Source organism: Sapajus apella, unplaced genomic scaffold (genome assembly GCF_009761245.1).
Source record: "Sapajus apella isolate SASKATOON/1434 unplaced genomic scaffold, GSC_monkey_1.0 scaffold7, whole genome shotgun sequence".
Taxonomy (NCBI): Eukaryota; Metazoa; Chordata; class Mammalia; order Primates; family Cebidae; genus Sapajus; species Sapajus apella.
The window spans coordinates 11,029,677-11,052,389 of NW_022436947.1; the positions used below are offsets into that span (position 1 = coordinate 11,029,677).

Genomic DNA, 22,713 nt, shown 5'->3' on the forward strand with positions numbered 1-22,713 from the left:
GGATAACAGGCATCAGCCACTGTGCCTGGCCCAGAAGGTTTTTTTGTGGAAAGTGATACACTGATTTTAAAGTTCATATGGGAATGCAAAAGACCTAGGATAACCAAAACAATTTTGTAAAAGAACAAGTTGAATAATACACCAGATTTCAAAAGTTAAGAAGTGACAGTAATTTAGGCAGTGTTTTATTCGCAGAATGGTAAATAGATCAATGGAACAACTAGGCACATGTATGGACAACTTATTTTCAACCACAGTGCAAAAGGCTGTTTAAATTTAGTGAACATTTTTGACAAATGTTACTGGAACAATTAGATATCCATACACTAAAAAAAAAAAAAGAGCTTTGAGTCATACTTCACACCATACCATAAAATAAAATTGACCATAGACCACAGACCTATAGGACTAAATGTAAACTCTAAAATTGAAAAACTTCTAAAAAGATGTGGGGCTGGGTACGGTGGCTCACACCTGTTACTCTTGCACTTTGGGAGGCTGAGGTGGGAGGATCCCTTGAGGCCACGAGTTCAAACCAGGCTGGGAAACATGTCAAGACTCTGTCTCTACAAAAAATTAAAAATTAGCCTGGTGTGGTGGTGCATACCTTTTGTTCCAGCTATTCGGGAGGCTGAGGTAGAAGATTTGCTTGAGCCCAGGAGTTTGAGGCTGCAGTGAGCTATGATCACACTCCTGCACTCCAGCCTGGTGACACAGTGAGACGTTGCCTCAACAAAGCAACAATAAAGCAAGATTAAAAAAGAAAATATATCAACATTATATCTAGATATGGCTAAAGATACCAAAGAACGTTTAATTTCTTGGGCTAGACAAAGACTTTTTAGATATAACGCCAGAAAAAAAAGCATCCTTCACAAATGAAAAATTGATAAATTTGAATTTTCGAAAAACACTGTTAAGAAAATAGATGATTCACAATCTAGAAGAAAATATTTATAAATCATGTATGAAAAAGGACTTGTATCTAGGACATATAAAAAACTCCACATTTAATAATGTGAAAAACTATACAATAAGAAAACACACAAAATATGTGAATAGACACCATTAAGTAAGATATATACATGAAAAGATGCACATGAAAAGATACTAATAACTAATATTAGTCATTACAACATTAATTAGACTAATAACTAATGTTATTGGTCATTAGAGAAATGCAACTTAAAAGCACAGTGAGATACCAATGCACACTATTGGACTGACCATAAATGAAATATACTGTACTGATTTTGTCAAGTTTTGGCAAGGGTATAGCAGAACTAGACCTCATATGCTTCTGGTAGAAATGTAAAATGGTGAAATCATGTTGGAAAACACTTTGGCACTATCTTAAGTTAACCACGAGCCTACCATAAGATTCAATTACTCTATTCCTAGATACTCAAGTGAAATGAAGCAAAAATTAAATGGAGGCTTCTGGTTTCTGCTTTGGAAATAGAGAATTGGAAAGAGCATTACTCCCAGTGTTTCGGTGAAAAAAATGGCTAAACTGACCTGAGGTTTACCAGTTGGTCTGAATCCCTCAGAGTGCTGATATCTCAGGGTAAGCAAGTGGCTCAAAACCTAAAGAGAGACCACAACCTGCAGAGATAAATGAGAGGCACACACTGGCTTACTGGACAAGATGCAGCTGATAGCAGTAAGAAGAGTTCACCTGGGGTGATTGTTGATTTGGTGGAACCTAGGAGAGAAGGTGAAGCCCCTGAGTGCCATAAGTATAGGGCGGTCCCTATAGACTTGCAAGTTTTTCTCCATGAATCCTACTGAGTGATCACAGAAAATTTGAGAGTCCTGAGGATCTCTCTGTCATGGTGAGGAACTGGGAGCAGGAAACAGCTACCCTGGTAGGGGTATTGAAGGACCCTAGGATTCTTTCTTTGTTTCTCCTGTGGAAGAAAAGCCTTAATCTATGGGACGGCAACAAATACTCCTTCCTAGATACTGGTGAAAAGTCACTGCAGCCATAGGAAGGGGACAGGGGAAAAGTCTTTCTATCCCTGGGGAAGGGACAAGAGTATGTCCTGTAATCAGAACTACAGTTCTGGAAGATGTAGAAGTACTGAGAAGGCCACATTCATAAGACCCAGGAACATGGTGTCTGCCTAGACAGATTTAATTAGAAAACAAAGAACACCTTCCTATCCCCAACCTCTGCTGTGTTGAATGGCAAGTAACTTGCAAGAAATTGGCCTTCTGTGAAGGGCTGGGTAAAGACCAAAAGCTGGTGGTACACATTGACAAAGAAAATCCTCTGACCCACCAGCCCTCAACCTAAACTTCACTAGAGACGTCTGAAGCCAAGCCTGTGAAGCACTGAGGGTAGACAATAGCAACAGGAAACCAAACCCAGTTCAACTCAAAAGTTAGATTTAAAACTCTGGGCTATGGGCTTAGCAGAAGGAAACATGCCCCTACTTCAAAGTGTGAAACAATTTAAGTGTCTACTGTCCCACACATGATGTTTGGCTAACAAAGAATTAGAAAGCAAAAGACAAGAAGAAAAGATTAATTCTCAGAGATAAAGCAGTCATCAGAACCAGAGTCACATATGAACACCAGTGTTGGTATATGGAATGTATGTATGGAAGATGTTGACAGAGAATTTAAATATGTTTAAGGCTATAAAGGAAGCGTGGCCAACATTCAAGGCCACATGAGTAGTACTCGAATCAGAAAGATGGAAACTGTAAGAAACAAATGGGACCAGGCACAGTGGCTTACACCTGTAATCCCAGTACTTTGGGAGTCCAGGGTTGGGGGAATCATCTTAGGTCAGGAGTTCGAGACCAGCGTGGCCAACATAGAGAAACCCTGTCTCTTCTAAAAATACAAAAATTAGTTAGGTGTGGTGGCATATGTCTGTAATCCCAGCTAAGGAAGCTGAGGTGAGAGAATCACTTGAACCCAGGAGGCAGAGGTTGTGGCGAGCCGAGATTGTGCCATTGTACTCCAGCCTGTGTGGTAAGAGTGAAACTCCATCTCAAAAAAAAAAAAAAGAAACAAATGGAAATGCTAGTAATTAAAAACAGTAGCAGAGATGAAGACTGCTTTCAGATTCATTAGTAGACTCAACACAGCCAAGGAAAGAAAGAATATTCTTTTATTCTTTCAGGTACTTATCTTCATGTACCTGAAGATAAGTCTGTGTCTATAAAAATGACCTACATGGACATACAAAAATAATTTCTAAAAAAAGATTTCTAAGAGCTGAGAGAGTATCAAACACATTACCATATGTAGAATTCCAGAAGGGCCAGGTGTGGTGGCTTATGCTTGTATTCCCAGCACTTTGGGAGGCCAAGGTGAGTGGAACACCTGAGGTCAGGAGTTTGAGACCAGCCTGGCCAACTTGGTGAAACCCCATCTCTACTATAAATACAAAAAACTACCCAGGTATGGTGGCAGCGGACGCCTGTAGTCCCAGCTATTCAGGAGACCGAGGCAGAAGAATTGCTTGAACTGGGGAGGTGGAGGTTGCAGGGAGCTGGGATCATGCCACTGCATTGCAGTCTGTATGACAGAGTGAGTCTCTGTCTCTAAATAAATAAATAAAATTCCAGAAGGAGAAAGGAGAAAGAAAGCCTTTGAGGTAATAATGGTCATTTTTCCCCCCAAATTAATTACAGACAACAAAATGCATTCCAGAAAGCTCAGAGAACACCACATGGGATACACATACATACCCTGAGGCATATCACTCAAATTGCCAGAAAGAAATTTAAAGAGAAAATTTTAAAGGTTGCCAAAAAATAAAGAGGAAACATTCTACTGATAGAAACAGATTATAGTAGACTTTTTTTTTTTTTTTACAGAAAACATGCAAGTTAGAAGACAATGGAGTATCAACTCATAATTCTATACCCAGTGAGAATATCTTTAAAAGGTGATAGAAAAGCAGAGACTAATTTGTGAGACAGGGTGTTGTTCTGTTGTCCAGGCGGGAGTGCAGTGGCATGACTCCTGTGCTTAAACAGTTTCTACCTCAACCTCCCGAGTAGCTAGGACTACAGATGCACACTACCATGCCTGGCAAATGTTTTATTTTTGTTTTTGTAGAAAGAGGTTTCATTATGATGCTCAGACTGGTCCTGAACTTCTGGCATCAAGTGATCCTCCTGTCTCAGCTTCCCAAAGTGCTGGGATTACTGGGATGAGCCACTGTGCCCAGCCTAAAGACTTTCTTACACAACAAAAAATGATAATTTATTAGTAGCTGTCTTACCTTTCAAGAAATGTTAAAGGATATTCTTCAGACAGAAGGAATATAATACCAAGCAGAAACTTGGAGCTACACAAAAAGAGCACTGGAAATAAGTAAAGGCAAAATAACACTCACTTTTTTCTTTTTGAAAAATTGTTCTGAATAATATATCTCTAAAAAATAGTAGTATAATGTGTTTAAAGCATATATAAAAGTGAAATATATTAGAACAATTTCACAAAGAATAGAAGGAAAGTATTGGGAAGGTACTCTTGTGAGGTTCTTATACTAGCCACAAAGTGATATTCTGTTAGTTGAAAGTAGACTGATTAAGTAAAGATACAAACTATATAAACCCTGGTTAACAACTAAAAAAAAAATTAAAGAAGCATAAACAGTAAGCTAGTAAAGGAAGTAAAATGGAATAATAAAAATAGTCAGTACCAAAGTTATTAAAAGAAAAAAGTGTTCAGTTAACCCAAACTCAGGCAGAAAGGGGCAGGGGTAGAGGAGGTGGGCAGAGAAACAAAGACCAGATGGAGCAAGTATAAAATTGGCAAGACCACAGACTGATTTGAGTAATAATAAAATTCCAGTTTCCTGCAAAAAAAAAAAACAAACCCAAAAAAATAGCAAGACCACAGATTTTAATTTAGTCATAATCAGTAATTATATTAATAATGAATTGTCTAAACATACCAGTTAAATGGCATATATTAGCTTCTAGTTAGCTGAAGACAATGAAGGCTGAATATTAATAAACTACTCAAAATCTCCTTAAATGATAGGAAATAATTTTACAACTACAATTGTTATTGGTAAAACCACACCCTCAGAGTTAACTTCAATTCAGAAAATACTCAAAAGTACAAAACAACTTTGAGTAAAAAGAAAAACTGATAAATGCCAGTATGGTAATCCCTCAGCCCTCCCCTCACCCCCTCCCCACTCCCAGAGGTTTTGGAGCAAGCAATAGCCAGTCACTAAAATTGTAGATAATTAAAAGAGGGAGGTTAGCAACCATCAGGTGGGAACAACAACTAGAAAGATTAAAGTTGTTGGGTAGTGACTATCTGGGGCTGGTGTCATGAGAGGGTAAAAAGAATTGACCAAGACAGGTGTAGTAAAGACAGATTTATTTTAAAAAGTGAAAACATGTTGCTAGGGGACAATGACTCAGCCAGCAAGAGCAGAGCTGACTTCAGAGAGACAAAGCCTTGCTGGGGATTTTGTAGGATGGTGCCTATGCTGTACTGAACAGGGCTTGGTGCAGTACTGATAACTCCAAGGTTGCAGTTAGCTAACTTGCATTTTTCTATCAGCTGATGGTCTAGTGATAAGTTGAGCATAGGAAGATTATGAGTTATTTGTGCAGGAGGGCCATGTGTCCTGGACCATGAAGAAAGGCAGAGTTACAGCTTATCTGCATTCTCTTTTTGTTTTTCCTTGGTCCAGCCCCCCTGACTTCTTTTCTTTAATTAGGACTCCACAATCGTAATTCAGAAAATACTAAAAAGTTAAAGGGGAAGATAAGAGCGTTTACTATAGGAAAGGGATTTCAAAGTATGCTTGATTTAAAGATGTAAACACAGTAGAAAAAGCCTGGGCAACATGGTGAAACTCTGTCTCTACCAAACAAAGAAAATACATAAATTACCTGGGCATGGTGGGTGTGCCTGTGGTCCCAGCTACTCAGGAGGCTGAGGTGGGAGAATCGCTTGAGCCTGGGAGGTGGAGGTTGCCATGAGCCAGTATCATGCCACTGCACTCCAGCTTTGGCAACAGAGCGACCCTGTCACACACAAAAAGGCTAGACACACAATTTAAGAGAAAATACTCAACATGAAAGGGCAAGTGTAATTTAAAAGGACCAGCATAACATAAAGGGACAGTGTTCCAAATATATACTTCTTCAAGAGAAAAAAAGGCAAAAAGAATAAAGAAGTGACTTTTGGCAATCAGGTGGTCAAAGGGAAAAAGAAGGAAAGGTAGATATTTAGGGTTCTTGAAGGCCCAAGTGTAAGAGTTAGAGAGGAAAGAAACATGAAAAGTGACTCAACAGTCAAAAACAGGTTTATTCTAGAGAATAAACCTGAGAGGGGCTTCTGGCCAATTTTGGTCAGGAGCCATCTCTCTTATAGACTAAGAGTATTTAGGGATTTTTAGGGTGAGAGAGCTTATCACAGTTTGGAATGTTTCTGTGTAGGGGAGAAGTTTATGGTGGAGTTGGAATGTCGCTGGCCAGACGGGAGATTGTCTTGGGGCTGGCATATCTCTGGTCCCGGGGGGAGGGTGGTTTATCTTATGGTTGGAATGTTTCTTGTAGGGGATGTCATTTGTAGCTTGTGATCATTCTGACCTTAGCCATTAGGCTGATGCCCTTTGGATTTAGGCAGTTTTTGATTCATTCTGACCTTAGCCATCAGGCTGATGCCCTTTGGATTTAGGCAGTTTTTCATTAAGGTGAACTTTAAAATGGCAGTGCTTGTCCAAGATGGTGATGCTCTTGCCCTGTCACTAAGAACCACAAAATTGAGGTTCTTTTAACCCTTTCACTGTCAATAAAACACACACATATCCCTCCAAAGCCCTGGATTTCCCTAGGCAAAGAAAAGTGTGTCATTAAACTAAGAAACTTGAAAATATCCCAGTATTACTAAAAGTGAACCAAAAGAAAAGTCTATAATGATTGCAGAAAACTGGGAAACAAAATTTCACACAAGTCAGTCCTCCAACCTCCCAAACATGAAGCAGCAGAAAATAGCAAAGTTTTCACTCCAAACAGAAATGAATTTGCTCAAATTAGCAATTGCTGAAAAGCAATTTTGAATTTCACACACCCAAAAACAGGGAAAAATGAAGAGTTCTTTGAACTCAGGGAGGAAATGGAAGAAAAATTTAAAATTACCTCAGAAATGAAACGTAATATGAGATGCACAAGATAGAATAGAGTCAAGTGAAAATTTACTAAAGGCCACTAAAGAAAGAACAACCAATGAAAGTGACCCAAAGAAAGAAGTAATGAGAGTCGGAGAGAAGTAGTAGAAGTGGAAGACGGGAAACAAAGGACAATGTTCATCTTCTCAGTCTCTGAAGAAGAAAAGCAAGATCTAATATTTAAAGCCATTATCCAGGAAAACTTTCCAGAACTAGTAAGAGACTCGCTTCTACAGATTGAAAGGTTCCATTAGGTACCTGGGAATATTAACCTAGGATAATCAACTCTGAGACATACTGTAGTGAAACTATCAGAATTTAAAGTAAAATTATTAAGGCTTTGAGACAAAAAAAGATCAAACAACTTCAAGGGCAAAGGATTCAACTAGCATCAGACTTTTGAAAAATCAACATACAAAGTATGGCAACAATGAAGGAGTATTTTAAAAGTACCCAATGAAAGTGTGAGTGACTGATTTTATCTAAGGAAGCTGTCTTCCAAATATTAAGGCTATGGTAAAACAGTTTTCAACATACAGGAGTGTAGGGAATTCTGTACCCATTAGCTCTTTCTGAGGAACTTTCTAGAGGATGAGCCTTATCCAGTCAAATGACATCTGGGAAAACTTCATTGAAAAGACTGATGGTAAGCATTTTAAAATATAAAAATGTTTATGTGAGAGCAAAACAGTGGAAATGAGTGTGGAAGACTAATTTAAAAATGTTATATGCTGACAAAGAATTTGATGATAATATGACAAAGAAATACTATGATGAAAAAATGGGAGAAGAAGGGATAGGAAAAGAGTAAAATAGAAAAACCTTGTTGTACAGTCAACAGGTGGGTGCTACAGAATACTGGGGAAAAATCCTATTAATACTGACATAGTAAAATAAATGAGAAAATGAGATGACTAAGGTCATCATAAAAGGGTTTAATTACAAAGGAATTCAGAGGAAAAAAACCACAAGTCTTCCTAACTACCAAAATGTAAAATATAAAGGCAAAGAATATGTATCTCTTAGAGACAGAAGCAGTAAGTATAATACCTATCTTTATTGATTATTATGATAGAGCCAAAATCAAGTGTATCAGTTATAACAGTAACCATGAATAGGCTTAATCCATATACTAAAAAAAAAAAATTCAGTTTGGCTTACAAACAAAACAATACTGTATGCAAGAGACACACTTAAAGTCATACAGAGAGGCAGAAAACAGAGGGACAGACAAAATTTTAACGGGAAAATGGAAACAGAAACAAAGTAAAGTAGATGCCAGGCAAACTGGAACTCAAGGCTAAAAGCATTAAATGTAACAAAGAAGGACACTTTGTAATGATTAAAGCCACAATCGACAGTGGAAATATATTACTGGTATATATGAAGAGATACTACCACAGCAACCTTTATGAAGCAGAAACCATGGAGATGTAGAGAGATACGCTAGAGACACATGAATAATGTATTTTATTAGCTCACTTTTAGTCCAAGAGAGATAAAGTAGATAAATAAATAGGGAATATACAGTCTAAGTAACCTAGAGTAGATCTTTTGTAGATATGTCAAGTGCTTCACCTTTATAGTAGAGAATACACATTCTGAAGTACCCTGAGCACATTCAGAAAAATTCATTGTTAGATGACAAAGAAAATATCAATAATTCCCACAAAGTAGAAATATTATAAACCACATCTCTAATCACAGTACAGTAAAACTAGAATTTGCTGATAGGAAAAGAACCTTCCATCAGAATACTTTAAAATCTGTTATTTCTGGATAAAAGAGGAAAAGCAAACTTAAATTTAATGGAATTTTTGGGGAAAAAAGGCGAATCACCACATAAACTATAATCAGGATGACTGTAGTTAATGATTATTTATTATGTATTTTCAAATAGCTCATGGAGAGGATTTTGAATGTTCTCAATACGAGAAATAATAAATGTTTGAGGAAATAGATATGTTAATTACCCTGATTTGATAACTATACATTGTATGTATCAAAACATCACAAGGTACCCATAAGTATATACAATTTTGTGTCAATTAAGAATAATTTAAAAGATCTAGATGGTGAATTAAAACTGTGATCAAAGAAAAACTCATTGCAGTAAATACCTTTTATCAATGAAAAAGAAAGAATAAAAAAATTAAATTCTTAACTCAAAACAACTAAAGAACAACAAAGAAATTCAATATAAAGCACATGATAGGAATTAATATAGATGAAAACAGAAATTAATGAGGAAAAAATAGAAAAGCACATCTAATTATTAAAATCCTGTTTTTGAAAAAATTAACAAAATAAATAAACCATAAGCTAAGTTGGTGAAAAAAAGGAGAAAGCATAAGTATGCAAAATAAATGACAAGGGGTAAATAATGATTGAAACAGAAGAAATGTAAAAATCTAAGACAAATTTATAGTTTCTGAAATAAATTTGAAACCTAAGTGGAGTGGATAATTTCTTAGGCAAACACAGGTTTTCAAAAAAGATCCTATTTTTTTTTTTTAATGGGGAAACAGTAGAGGCATTTCCACTAAAATCAGGAACCAAGGCAAGGATGTTCAGTATCTTCACCTCTATTCAGTATTTTACTAGAGGAATTTAGCCATGCAGTTAGACGACAGAAACCAATTTTAAACATAAGAATGGGTTAACAAAGAAGTAAAACTACCTGTTTTTAGATAATGTGATTGAATACCTAGGAACCCCAGATAATCAGTGATAAAATGAACTCAAACAATAGAAGAATTTAGTGGGATAGCACAATATCAAATTCATGTGTAATAATCAGTAGTCTTATTTCTCAAAAGAATATATACAAACAGCCAACAAACATTGAAAAATGTCCAGCATCTCTAATCATCTGGGAAAAGGAAATTAAAACCACAGTGAGATACCACCTTATTTCTGCCAGAGTGGCCATAATTAAAAAGTCAAAAAACAAGAGATGTTGTCGTAGATGTGGTCAAAAGGGAACACTTTTACGCTGATGATGGGAATATAAATTAGTACAACCATTATGGAAAACAGTATAGAGATTCTTTAAAGAACTAAAAGTAGACCTGCCATCCGACCCAGCAATCCCATTACTGGGTATCTACCCAAAGGAAAAGAAGTCATCATATGAAAAAGACACATGCACATGCATGTTTATAGCAGCACAATTCACAATTGCAAAGACATGGAACCAACTTAAGTGCCCATCAGTCAACAAGTGGATAAAACAATGGTGTGTATATACACCATGGAATATAGCCATAAAAAGGAAAAAAAGAATGTCTTTTGCAGCAACTTGGATGGAACTGGAGACCATTATTTTAAGTCAAATGACTTGAATGAAAAACCAAATATCATATGTTTTAACTTATAAGTGGGAGCTACGCTACAAGTACACAAAGGCATAAGAATGACATAATGGACTTTGGGGACTCAGAAGGGGAAGGTTCAGAGGAGGCGAGGGATAAAAGACTACGTATTGGGTACAGTGTGCACTGCTTGGGTGACAGGTACACTAAAATTTCAGAAATCACCACTAAAGAACTTATCCATGTAACCGAAAACCACCTGTACCCCAAAAACTATTGAAATTAAAAAATTTTTTTCATCAATAGTTTTCATAGAAACAGCAGATAGAGGACATAATAGTAGACAGAACCCCATTTGCAACAACAATCAAAAAGATTAAACACTTAGGAATAGATTTGATGATTAATGTACAAAACAGAAAAAATGTTAAGCCCCTTACTCTTGGCTGAATATTTATGTCCCCCAAAATATATATTTTGAATTTCTAACCTCCAAGTTCATGGTGTTGGGAAGTGAGGCCTTTGGGGGGCTGATTAGGTCACGAGGATGGAACCTTTGGGATTGAGATTAGTGTCCTTAGGAAAAGACTACAGAGAGCTGGCTAGTTTCTTCCACAGCAGGAAGAGATGCCTTCTGAACCAGGAAACAGGACCTTGCCAGTCACCAGATTTGCCAGTATCTTGATCTGGGACTTCCTAGACTCCAGAATTGTGAGAAACAAATGTCTACTGTTTATAAGCAACCTAGTCTATAGTATTTTGTTATAGCAGCCCAAATAGACTAACATACTCCTGAAAGACTCAAAGTATACTTAAACAAATGTAAAGATATCTTGTTTTTTGAAAAAAAAAATTTTTTTTATTTTTCAATTTTTTTCTTTGAGACAGGGTCTCATTATGTTGCCCAGGCTGTCCTCAAACTCCTGGGTTCAAGCGGTCCTCCCACCTCAGCCATCTGAGTAGCTGGGACCGTTAAGCATGCACCACCATGCCCAAAGTTATTGCCTGTTTATTAATAGGCCAACTCAACATTAGAAAAGTTTTACTCCTCCCTGAACTAATTTATAAATTCAGTGGAATCCCAGTGAAAATACCAACAGACCATATTATGGAGTTAAGCAAGTTGGTGCTAAAGTTCATGTGGATAAAATAATATAACAATAGCTGGGAAATCACTGAAAAAGGAAAACTGTGAGGAATGGGGTGGGAGGGGGAAGCTAGCCCTACTTAGTCAGTAAGTCTAAGACCCGTACAGTTTAAACAGCGTGGTACTGGCACATGAACAGACCAATAGACTGTGGAATAAAATTGCGTGGGGAGTCTGTAATGTAGTCACCTTGGTCAAACTGATCTATGTTTTTCAGATACAATCTGATACAAATAGAAAGTACAGAATGAGACCCAAATACATAGGGAAATTTCGTGTAGTGGCATACTGTTTAATAAGGTGGCATCTCTAGTCGTTGGGATAAACATGTACCTTTTAATATATGATGCTAGAACAATTAAATAACCACTTGGAAAAAGATAAAATTAGATTCATATTTCCTATCATTCACATAAGTAAACTCCATATCAGTAACGCATATAAATTTTTAAAAAATAAAACCATGCATGTAATAGAAGAAAAGATGGATGTATTCCCCTTTAACCTTACTGTAGAGAAAAGCTCGTTAATTATGACTAAAATTTTAGAGGCAATAAAATAAAAGGTTGATAAATTTTACTACTTAAAAAAAATTTAATTACATGTCAAAACCAACATAAAATGTAAAATGAGCAAGGGGTTTTTAGTAGGTCCAAGTTGTGGTACAAATAGCTATTCTTGGTTATTGTAATGGAATCCTATATGACCTTGCCATTTTATTTTATTTATTTTTATTTTAATATTTATTTTATTGATTTTATTGCAAAAGCAGTGTGGCACTGGACTCAGGACTATGAGATCCAACAGTTTTACTACACTATGTTTCACCCGGGAAACATATTGAGTGCTCAGCTAAGGTACTAGGTTGGGGATGGGACCCTGTGAGGTTGGGGGATTTTCCTCTGGGATACAGCCTGTGCATTAGATTGATGGCCTGTGTATGGTGCTATCACCAATAAATACAATATGTAGGTCCAGGAATCAAGAGATAGAAGTAGGACAGGCTCCTGTCACCCTCATGCACAGTAACCCACTTATAGAATCTGCATCTGCTATGGTTTTAATGTTTCTGTCCTGTCAATTCATGTTGAAACTTAATTCCTAATGCAGTAGTATTAAGAGGTAAGGCCTTCAGGAGATTGAGTACATCATAAAGGCTCTGCCCTCATGAATGGGATTAATGCCCTTATAAAAGAGGCTTCGGAGAGCTGCCTTCCTCTCTTCTGCCACCTGAGGACGCCTAGATGGCACCATCTGTGAGGAATGGGACCTGCACCAGACATCAAATTTGCCGGCTCCTTGATCTTGAACTTCCCAGTCTCCAGAACTATGAGCAAATACATTTCTGTTCTTTATAAATTACCCAGTTCAAGGTATTTTGTGATAACAGCTGGAATGGACCAAGACAGCATCCCATCTGCACCCTAAATGTGGATTCGAGACCCTAGTTCCTGGGTCCAGTGTTTTTCAGGAGTAAAAGGACAGAAGCATTTAACTCATTAGCTCTTGATTCTGGTTGGTTGAGGATTATCTTTAGCACAGAAATACCCCACACTTCTGGATTATTTATGTCTGAGTGACACCTTGGCAACCACAGGCAGCTGACACTCCCATGTCAGAGAAGCCAGGGCCACAAACTGAGTCAGTTTGCATATTTGGAATAATGATCACTGTTAGGTCACTTTGGATTCTTCATTTTAGTGAAGGTAAGGAAGGGTGCTACCATCCTCCTAGAAGTCATTGATCTTGATTCCTATCAGGAATGGTGTATAATGGTGCAGAAAGCACTCTGTCTAGATTTCATGGTATTCACTGGAGTATATTTTGATGCTTTCTTGGCTCTGACAGTGGTGGTAGGGATAGAGAACAACCAGTGATTCAATCAGGGTACATCCAACACAGGGCTCGTATCCTTTGGAATAAAGGTTTGAGTCAACTGCTGGATAAGTAGCCAAAACTAGATGAGGTGCTAGCTAGCAGGGAGGGAAATGTAGAATGGGTGGTTATAGGAAGGAGGTGATTAATGTCAATTATATCCTTGGAATTATTGTAGCAGCAAGGATTGAACCATGTTCCACTCACCTTCCTTTTAGTCTTTTGTAGAAATAGTGACTGCTATCGTCTTGAAGCCTCCATGATAGATTAGACTTAATGGAGGACATGAACAAATTTGAGGGGTGGAAAGGGTAGACTGTATTGGACGCTTCTTTTGAGCCACTTAACATGGTCTCAGGCCTTACTTTGATTCTAGCTGTGGCATGATGAGCAATTCTGTGTGGGGCTCAGCTCACTTGCATTGTTATTGCCTTATTTCAAGTATGCACTGAGGGTTTTTCGTCTACTCAGATTCACTTTCAGTTCACACATGTACTCCTCAGAAGTAAGAGGGAGTTAATACTCTGGGGTTAACATTCAGCAAGGGGCTAACAGTTAGTGGTTCTGAGATGTATTTCATAAGGCTCCTCAGAAGATTGCTCATTAAGTAACCAATTGCCAGCACCAGTGGCCCACTCAAAAAAAGGTCTTTATATTGTTTTTACATCCTTCCCTGTTCATTTCCCTGTTATTCACTTCTCCCTCTGAACACCTTCCCAAATAAACTCTCTTTATGCAAGCCTTTGTTGTCAGGACAGTTAAAGGTATGACAGGGGTATAGAACCTGGGTTGGCAAACTGTGGTCCTTGGCCAAAACCATGTAAATGAAGTGGTTTTGTTTTTTGTTTTTAATTTGAGATGGAATGTCACTCTGTCTCCCACGCTGGATGCCACTCCCATGCAGTGCCATCATCTTGGCTCACTGCAGCCTCCACCTCCTAGGTTCCAGTGATTCTCTTGCCTCAGCCTCCCAAGTAGCTGAGGTTACAGGTGCGCATCACCACGCCCAGTTAACTTTTTGTATTTTTAGTAGAGACAGTGTTTCACCATGTTGGCCAGGCTGGTCTTGAGCTCCTGACCTCAAGTGATCTGCCCACCTTGACCCCCCAAAATGCTGGGATTACAGGCATGAGCCACCATGCCTGGCCATAAATAAAGTTTTGTTGGAGCACAGCCACACCTATTTCTTACTGTATTGTGTATAACTGCCATTGTGCTGTAGCTACAGAATTGAGTAGTTATAAGGAGGTCATATAACCTGTAAAGTCTAAAATATTTACAAACACTCTTTCAGAATAAGTATGCCATTCCTGTGCATTAATTTCCCAGTTCTGCTGTAATAAGTTACCACAAACTTAGTAACCTAACAAATCTGGTGATTTAAAACAACACAAATTATTTTACAGTTCTGGAGACTAGAAGTTTAAAATCAGTTTCACCTGGCTAACATCAGAGTATAGGCAGAGCTGGTTCCTTTTGTAAGCTCTAGGGGAAAATCTGTTTTCTTGCCTTTTCTAGCTTCCTAAGGCTATCTGCATTCCTAGAATCCTAACTCCCCCTCAAATCATTCCAGTCTCTTGATTCATTGTCACATATACTTCCTGTGTCAAGTTTCCCTCTGCCTTGCTATTATGGGGATACTTGTGGTTATATTTAGGGCTCACCCAGATAATTCAATTTACTCTCGCCATCTCAGTGTCTTTAACGTAATCAAATCTGCAAAGTACCTTTTGCCACATAAGGTACCTTTACAGGTTCTAGGGAATAGGACTTTGATGTCTTTGGGGTCCATTATTTAGCTTACCACAGGCTTCCGTCTGGTCCCTAAGGATTTACATCCATCCTACATGCAAAATACATTCACCATATTATAATCATCTTCCAAGATCTAAGCCAATTGCATGAACTACGGTCCAAAGCCTCATTAAATATCGTAACTCAATTGCATGAACTCAGGTCCAAAATCTCTTTAAATATCATAGCTCAAAAGTCCCAAATCTCATCATCTAATCATCTAACTCCAGTATAGGTGAGTTTCTGGGTATGATTTGTCCTGAGACAGAATTCTTCTCTTTGTTTATGGACCTGTGAAACTAGAAAACAAGTCATATGTTCCCGAAATACTGTGGTGGGGTAGGCATAGAATAACAATTATATACATTCCCATTTGGAAAAGGAGACGATGGGAGGAAAGAAAGGAGTCACTAGCACCAGACAATTTTTAAATGTAATCAAGCGGACTTTTAGGTTTCAAGAGTTAGAAATAACCCCTGTGACACCCAGCTCCACTCTATGAGCCAGAGGATTGTGTAGGTATTGTGTATGGCTGCTTTTATGCTACAGATGCTACAGCAACCAAATTGAGTGGCTGTGGGGTGGTCACATAGCCTGCAAAGCCTGAAATTTTTACTAGATTGTTCCCTGTCAGAATGTATGCTTGTTGAGGTCAGGAATCTTTGTCTCTTTTGCTTACTGAAGTATCCTAAATGTCTGGAACAGTGTCTGACATATAATAGACACTCATTGAAATGCTGAACTAAAAGAAAAAGATTAAAGCCATTTAATAGAGATGAGGGGGCAAAACTTTTGACATTGCTGAAGTAGTAACCCTATTTATAGATAAAGAAAACATTAAAAATTAGAAGAACTTTTAAAAACATCTACGTATTAAAATAGCATACTGTATTCAAACAAAAAATTGTAACAGAATGACTAACACCAAGATGCATCTTGGTTAACTTGTACTGTGGAGAGAAACAAATAATTTTTAAGACTTCTGGCAGAAAAAGCTAGTCATTTAGAAGTGAGAAAAACTAAGTCTGACTTCAGCCATTCATGGCAGTTTTCAGTGTCAGAAAAGAATGGGGACAGTGTCTGCAAAATTTTAAGAAAAAGAACATGTGATACCAGAATAATACAGCTAAGCAAATTGTCATTCAAGTACAGGGACAACAAGCAGACTTCCACACTGGAAAGAATTCAGGGACCATAACACTTAGGAGCTTTTCTTCAAAAGTAAAATTAAACATTGAAGTTATATTAATCCAAAAGTTAAAAGAGTGAATTCTGTAATACAAGGGTTACAGGAAATGAATTAGCAGTGAGCATTGAATTTACTCAGTAATAGAAATAAGGTTAAACTACTGTAGGAATTGTGAGTCAAGATATAAATCCATGATAATACAAAAAAATACAAAAATTTAGAGATACACGGGAGGGCAGATGAGAGAGGAGAAAGCTTATGTGCATTATTTATTTATTTTATTTTGTTTTTATGGCTTAACTATTTTATCTGAAGTTTTATGGCAGCCATAAAAAGAACTAAATTAGAGTGTAAATCTCCCAGATTTCAGAAAGAAAACACATACACTTAGGAAAACAAAACACATTCTTACATCTGTATTGTCCAATAAGATAGCTATTAGATACATGTGGCGGTTATAGTGAACATTAATTGAAGTTACCTAAAATTAAAAATTCAGTTCATTAGTCATGCTAGGTGTATTTCAAGGGCTTGTTAGCCACATGTAGCTTGTGGCTACTATATTGAATGACGTGGAACAATTTTCATCATTGCAGAAAGTTCTGTTGGATGACACTGTCTTATAGGAAACAAAGGAAGTATTAAAAATAGAGATGTAACACAAATTTACAGAATTAACACCGAACATTGCTTATTAAAAGAAATACAGATTAGTTTAAAAATAAAATACAACTAACTATATGTGCTACATATTGTGATGTATATAAAACAAGGTGAAGCACAATTTGAATATAAAAGGATGGGTGAAAGTGTATAAGGCAAACACTGCTGAAAGGAGGCTTGGGTGAAGGTATTAATGTTAGAAAATCGAATTAAATGCAAAAAGTTTTGAATGAGACAGAAATGAGGTACTTTATAAATATCCAAAATGAGGAGAAACTGTCATGAATTATTATTAATTAATGTAGCATCAAAGTACATACAAAGTACAAAAATCAAAAAATATAAATAGGAACAAAATAGTATCAGCCCTTCTTATAAAAAGAAGGAAAAACCTAAGGGTGTAAAGGATATGAATAATGTACTTGACACAGATTAATGACTACTTATGAAAACCTTACCTTTATAGTAGAAAAGTCACCTTTACAAATGTTCATTGAACACTTACAAATTATTCAACATTCAGCTCCTGAAAACTCCTTAATTCCAGAAAGTGGAAATAGAGACTTATCCTGTCGTTACAATGCAATCAGATGATACATTTATTTTTGAGAAGAAAATGAACAGATAGTACCCAGATATGTCAAAATAGAAAAATAAAAAGAAAAACCTCAACTTTTGGGCCAGCGTGTAAGTGAAAATTGAAATTACAGAATATTTTAAAATCTGATGATGAAAACCTATTATTTCAAATGAAGCTATGCTCAGAGGAAAATTCATAGCCCTTGGCACTTAAATTACTGAATGTTCAGCTAGTTCATAGAATTTCTTGGAAATATGGAAAAATAAGCTTGCGTCTGACAGAACCAGAAAGAGTGCATCAGGGAAAAATCCCCATGCTACAAAACGTTTTAAGTGCAGGATGCTTCTAAGCAAAATGTCTTTTTTTTTTTTTTTTTTTTTTTTTTTTTTCATAGGGCTTTGTCTCCCAGGCCAGGGTGCAGTGGCACCATCTCAGCTTACGGCAACCTCTGCCCCCCAAACTCAAGCAGTCCTCTTACCTCAGCCTCCCAAGTAGCTGGGACTACAGGCATATGGCATATGCCGCCACGCCAGGCTAATTTTTGTATTTTTTTGTAAAGATGGGATTTTGCCATGTTTCCCAGGTTGGTCTCGAACTCCTGGGCTCAAGTGATCCTCCCACCTTGACCTCCCAAAGTGCTGGGATTACAAGCATGAGCCACTGCATCTGGCGAAATTACTTTTCTAATTGAAAAAAGAAAAAAAATGAAGGACTATCAGTCAAAACTTTTTCCTCTTGGTGTCCTAATGGAGTCAGAGTTGCAAGTAATTATGTGAGAAGCATTGAGTTGCAAGTAAGTTTGGATTATGTGAGAGGAAGTGAAGAGATTGACAATCAGTTTAAGGGGTAGTATAAATGCATGAGGCACAAAAGAAGGGAGGGTAAAAGGTTAAAAACCACTCTAAAGCCTGGACATGGAATTTTGTAGCTCAGTTCACACCTCTGCCTGTTTTTGAAGCTCAGCAGGAAGATCTAAAGCCATTGATAATTTTAGAAAGCTATGTCAAGGAGAGATACGTCATGAGTTAATTATTTTTGTTGATTTCTTCTCAAAAGTTATGTCTAGTCTGATGGAATTTTAGGATTGGGGCATATGTCAGACTAGGGCTTTTTATTCCATTGTCCTTAGTTTATTTTTTATGCCAATTATCAGTATCTAAAATTATGGGGAAGGGGTTGTTTTGTTTATGTGATTATCTTTCTTCCTCCTAGAATGTAAGTTCCATGAAGGCAAAGGACTTTTGCCTTTTGCTAATTTTGCTCATTGCTATATTCTTGAGTTAGAACAGTTTTCTACACAGTAGTCTTAGCATATATACAAAGAATATGCCCCATAAATATTTGTTGAATCAGTAGCTGCATTAAGATAATTATGGGACAATTGGAAATTGGCTAGGGGTAAACTCCATGGGAGAGATTTTAATTGATCTGATGTTAACCAATTTGATTTTTCTTAGTCTGACTAAGGACATGACTGGAAAAGAAGATGTATACCGAGGCCCGGCCATCAGGGCTCTCTGCAGAATCACTGATGTAAGTTCTCTGTTTCACTGAGTTATCAAATGAAACACTCTGCTTATCTGTGAGTAGCCATGTAGATTGAGTAGGATTTCCTAGTCTGACTTTGTGAATCTTCAGTATTAGAGAAATATGATCACCAGAAAGGCTTTTGTGGCTCCAGGCTTTCTTTTTTCTTCAGGTTTTTTTCCTTTCATTTATTTATGTTAGTCCATTTTCTCACTTTATTTGCCCTCTTGAACTGTTGTGGTGAGGGTACATTGCTTGCAGGAAACAAAAACCCATTCAAATTTATCTGAAAAGAAAAAGCTTTATTATAGGACACAAATCTCTCAGAATTTGAGGTAAAGCTTACAACTAGACCAGTGCAAGAAATTGGGCAGCTTTAAGAATTCAACAGCAAATTTTTTTTTTCTTTTTTGAAGTCTTGCTCTTTTGCCCAGGCTGGAGTGCAGTGGCACGATCTTGGCTCACTGCAACCTCCACCTCCCGGGTTCAAGTGATTCTCCTGCCTCAGCCTTCTAAGTACTGGGATTACAGGCACCCACACCACACCTGGATAATTTTTGTATTTTTAGTAGAGATGGGGTTTCACTATGTTGGCCAGGCCATTTACTGTGGTGATCCATCATGTATGAGACACAGGCCCTCTCGTTCAAATATTTAAGAGAGAGAATCTGATTAGCCAGCAGTAGGCTAGTAGCTTGTATCCACCTGTGTCTGAGTCAGGTGTTTAACGTTGATCCAGTTCCTTGTATCTGGAGAGATGAGGTCATGTTGTTAGGCTGTCTCTTTCTGAAAACTCTGAGAAGGAAGGGCAGGCCAGGCATTACCAAGCAAATTGAATAATAGCTATATACTCATGCTTGATTATATTTTAGGTGTATGTTTGTAACCTTCTCAAGTTTTAAAAGTTGAGCAGGACCACATTATACATCTGGTAAATCTGGATCTTAAAAGGAGTAATAGAAATGCCTTAATATTTTTTGCTGCACTATTGTTTTCTTGTGGTTGTTTTTATTTATTTTTAGCCTTAAATTGGTAGCAGCGTGAGACTTGACCATGCTAGTGCTAGCAATAAAACTCTTTTTTTCATCTGAATATTGCTCTTAGTCGTTTTGCTCATCTTTATCTGCCACCACCTCCCCAGTGCTTTTTCACACTTAAAAAGAACTGCATTTCCAGAGGATTTCATGTTGAGGGCTCACTATAGTAGTATACTATACGTTTAATTATTGATATAGCTAAGATAATCAGAGATTACATTTGATTTCTAGGACTCTCTGGGATCTGTGTGTAATATGTGCCCTTCACATAGAGGAATCTTCATAACTTCAAAAGCAGGCAAAGTACTATATTTCCAGAGGATTTCACATTGAGGGCTCACTATAGTAGTATACTATACATTTAATTCTTTATATATCTAAGATAATCAGATATTATATTTGATTTCTAGGACTCTGGGGTCTATGTGTAATATGTGCCCTTCACATAGAGGAATCTTCATAACTTCAAAAGCAGGCTCCATCTGCCTATCGGAATTTCTTTATAACATATCTGATCGGTTCAGCCTTTACTTGTGCATTTCTTCCAAACTGAGATTCTACATTTTGAGACAGTTTATTTCATCATTGAACAGTTATTCTTCTTTACATATAATCTTAAATATTCTTTCCTAAAGCTTCAACTTAGTTGTTTGGGTTCTACCCTTTGAGATATTGTTACTGCATTATCCTTTTAGTGCATTCTAAATATTTGCACAGAAACAAATACATGATTGGTTTTTGAAAATTATTTTGAAGCATTAATAGTAATTTTGCATAAAAATGTTTTTTTCTCAACAGTTTTTTTCTTTTTGTATGTTATTAGGGAACAATGTTGCAAGCCATCGAAAGATACATGAAGCAGGCCATTGTGGATAAAGTTTCCAGTGTATCCAGTTCAGCACTGGTATCTTCCCTAGTAAGTGAGCAAGCATCTTCCTAGTTCTTATGGATGGTACAGTTTCTAGTTGCAAAAACAAAGTATCACTATGATTCTCTCACAAATGAGACAGTTAAAAATACGTATATACCTCTATTACTTTATCCAAGTTTGTTTTATCTAGAGATGGGGTTCCCATCCCAGGGCTTCAGTGGCCTGTTAGGAACGGCTGCACAGCAGGAGGTAAGCGGCAGGCAAGCCAACATTAATTACTGCCTGAGCTCTGCTCCCTATCAGATCAGCAGCGGCATTAGATTCTCATAGGAGTGCAAGCTCTATTGTGAGCTGCACATGTGAGGAATCTAGGTTGCTGAGGGATCTAGATTGCCAACTCTATATGAGAATGTAGCTGATGCCTGATGATCTGAGGTGGAATGGTTTCATCCAAAAACTATCCCCCCGCCCTCTGTCAGTGGAAAAAATGTCTTCCATAAAACCAATCCCTGGTACTAAAAAGGTTGGAGATTGCTGATCTAGAGGATCATTGAAGAATTAAAAACATAAAATTGTCATATGTTTGAAAGATTTTAGAAATTTGAAAGTTATGTTGTACACATAATAAAAGAGGGGTAAGTGTGGGATATGGGACAGGGAATAAACCTAGGGCCCTTTTATTTAAAATCTTCTTTATGACCTGCATTTATGACTTCTACTACTTGTCTCTTTGTCCTCTGCCTTTTCTGGTGCCCTTTGTCTACGTGTATCTTTCAGAGTTTCCTGCCCCACTTCTGAATTTCCTCCCAGGAAGTAGTCTTTTTTTTAGTAATTTTTTTCTTTCAGTTTTTCAACAGAACACAATTTATACATTAAAACCTATCACATTGCATTTGGTTAATGTCAGTTACATATGTGTGAATGAGTAAGCCATCTAAATCACAAGAGTTTCTGATTCTGGAAGATGATTGGTTGAGTTTCATAGCAGAGAATATACTAATACTCTTTTTCTTTCTTCCAGGGGAGTTTCCTAGAAGTAAAGCTTGTCATGATAATGTTATTTAAGCACCATCCTCATCCTGTTCTTCCTCTTTCATTACTTCCTTTTACACATCTCTATATACTCACTATTGTAAAGGGTATAGGAAAAAATACTTAGGATTTATCAGTTGCCCCAGCAATGGAGACACGAAATAGACTTATAAGAGCTACACAGTTTTCTTTCTCCTGGGAAATGTCTGTTAGTGATTTTCCAAGAAAACTAACTCATGTTTCTAAGTTTCTAGTGACCATGCATTATTCATTCTCATTTTTCTCCCTGTATTTAGCACATGATGAAGATAAGTTATGATGTGGTTAAGCGCTGGATCAATGAAGCCCAAGAAGCTGCATCAAGCGATAATGTTATGGTCCAGGTACTGCCATTTAATCACATTAGCTTATGTCTCAGGATCAGCATTCTTTAAACTTGTATTTTAGGGGCAGTATATTGAGTCCTTAGATGAGCATTAACTAAAGGAAAATTAAGCAGCTACTAGAATGTATATGAAATAG

General features: G+C 37.2%; 1 protein-coding gene across 1 annotated transcript in view; it reads left to right on the forward strand.

Moving 5' to 3' along the window:
• Positions 1-22,713, forward strand: part of COPG2 (COPI coat complex subunit gamma 2) — a 126,400-nt gene that overhangs the window by 28,509 nt on the left and 75,178 nt on the right. Inside the window, exons 6-8 of the mRNA XM_032275959.1 lie at positions 19,182-19,257; positions 21,112-21,204; positions 22,488-22,574. Coding sequence (XP_032131850.1) covers positions 19,182-19,257; positions 21,112-21,204; positions 22,488-22,574 — 256 coding nt within the window. The remainder of the gene's footprint in view (positions 1-19,181; positions 19,258-21,111; positions 21,205-22,487; positions 22,575-22,713) is intronic.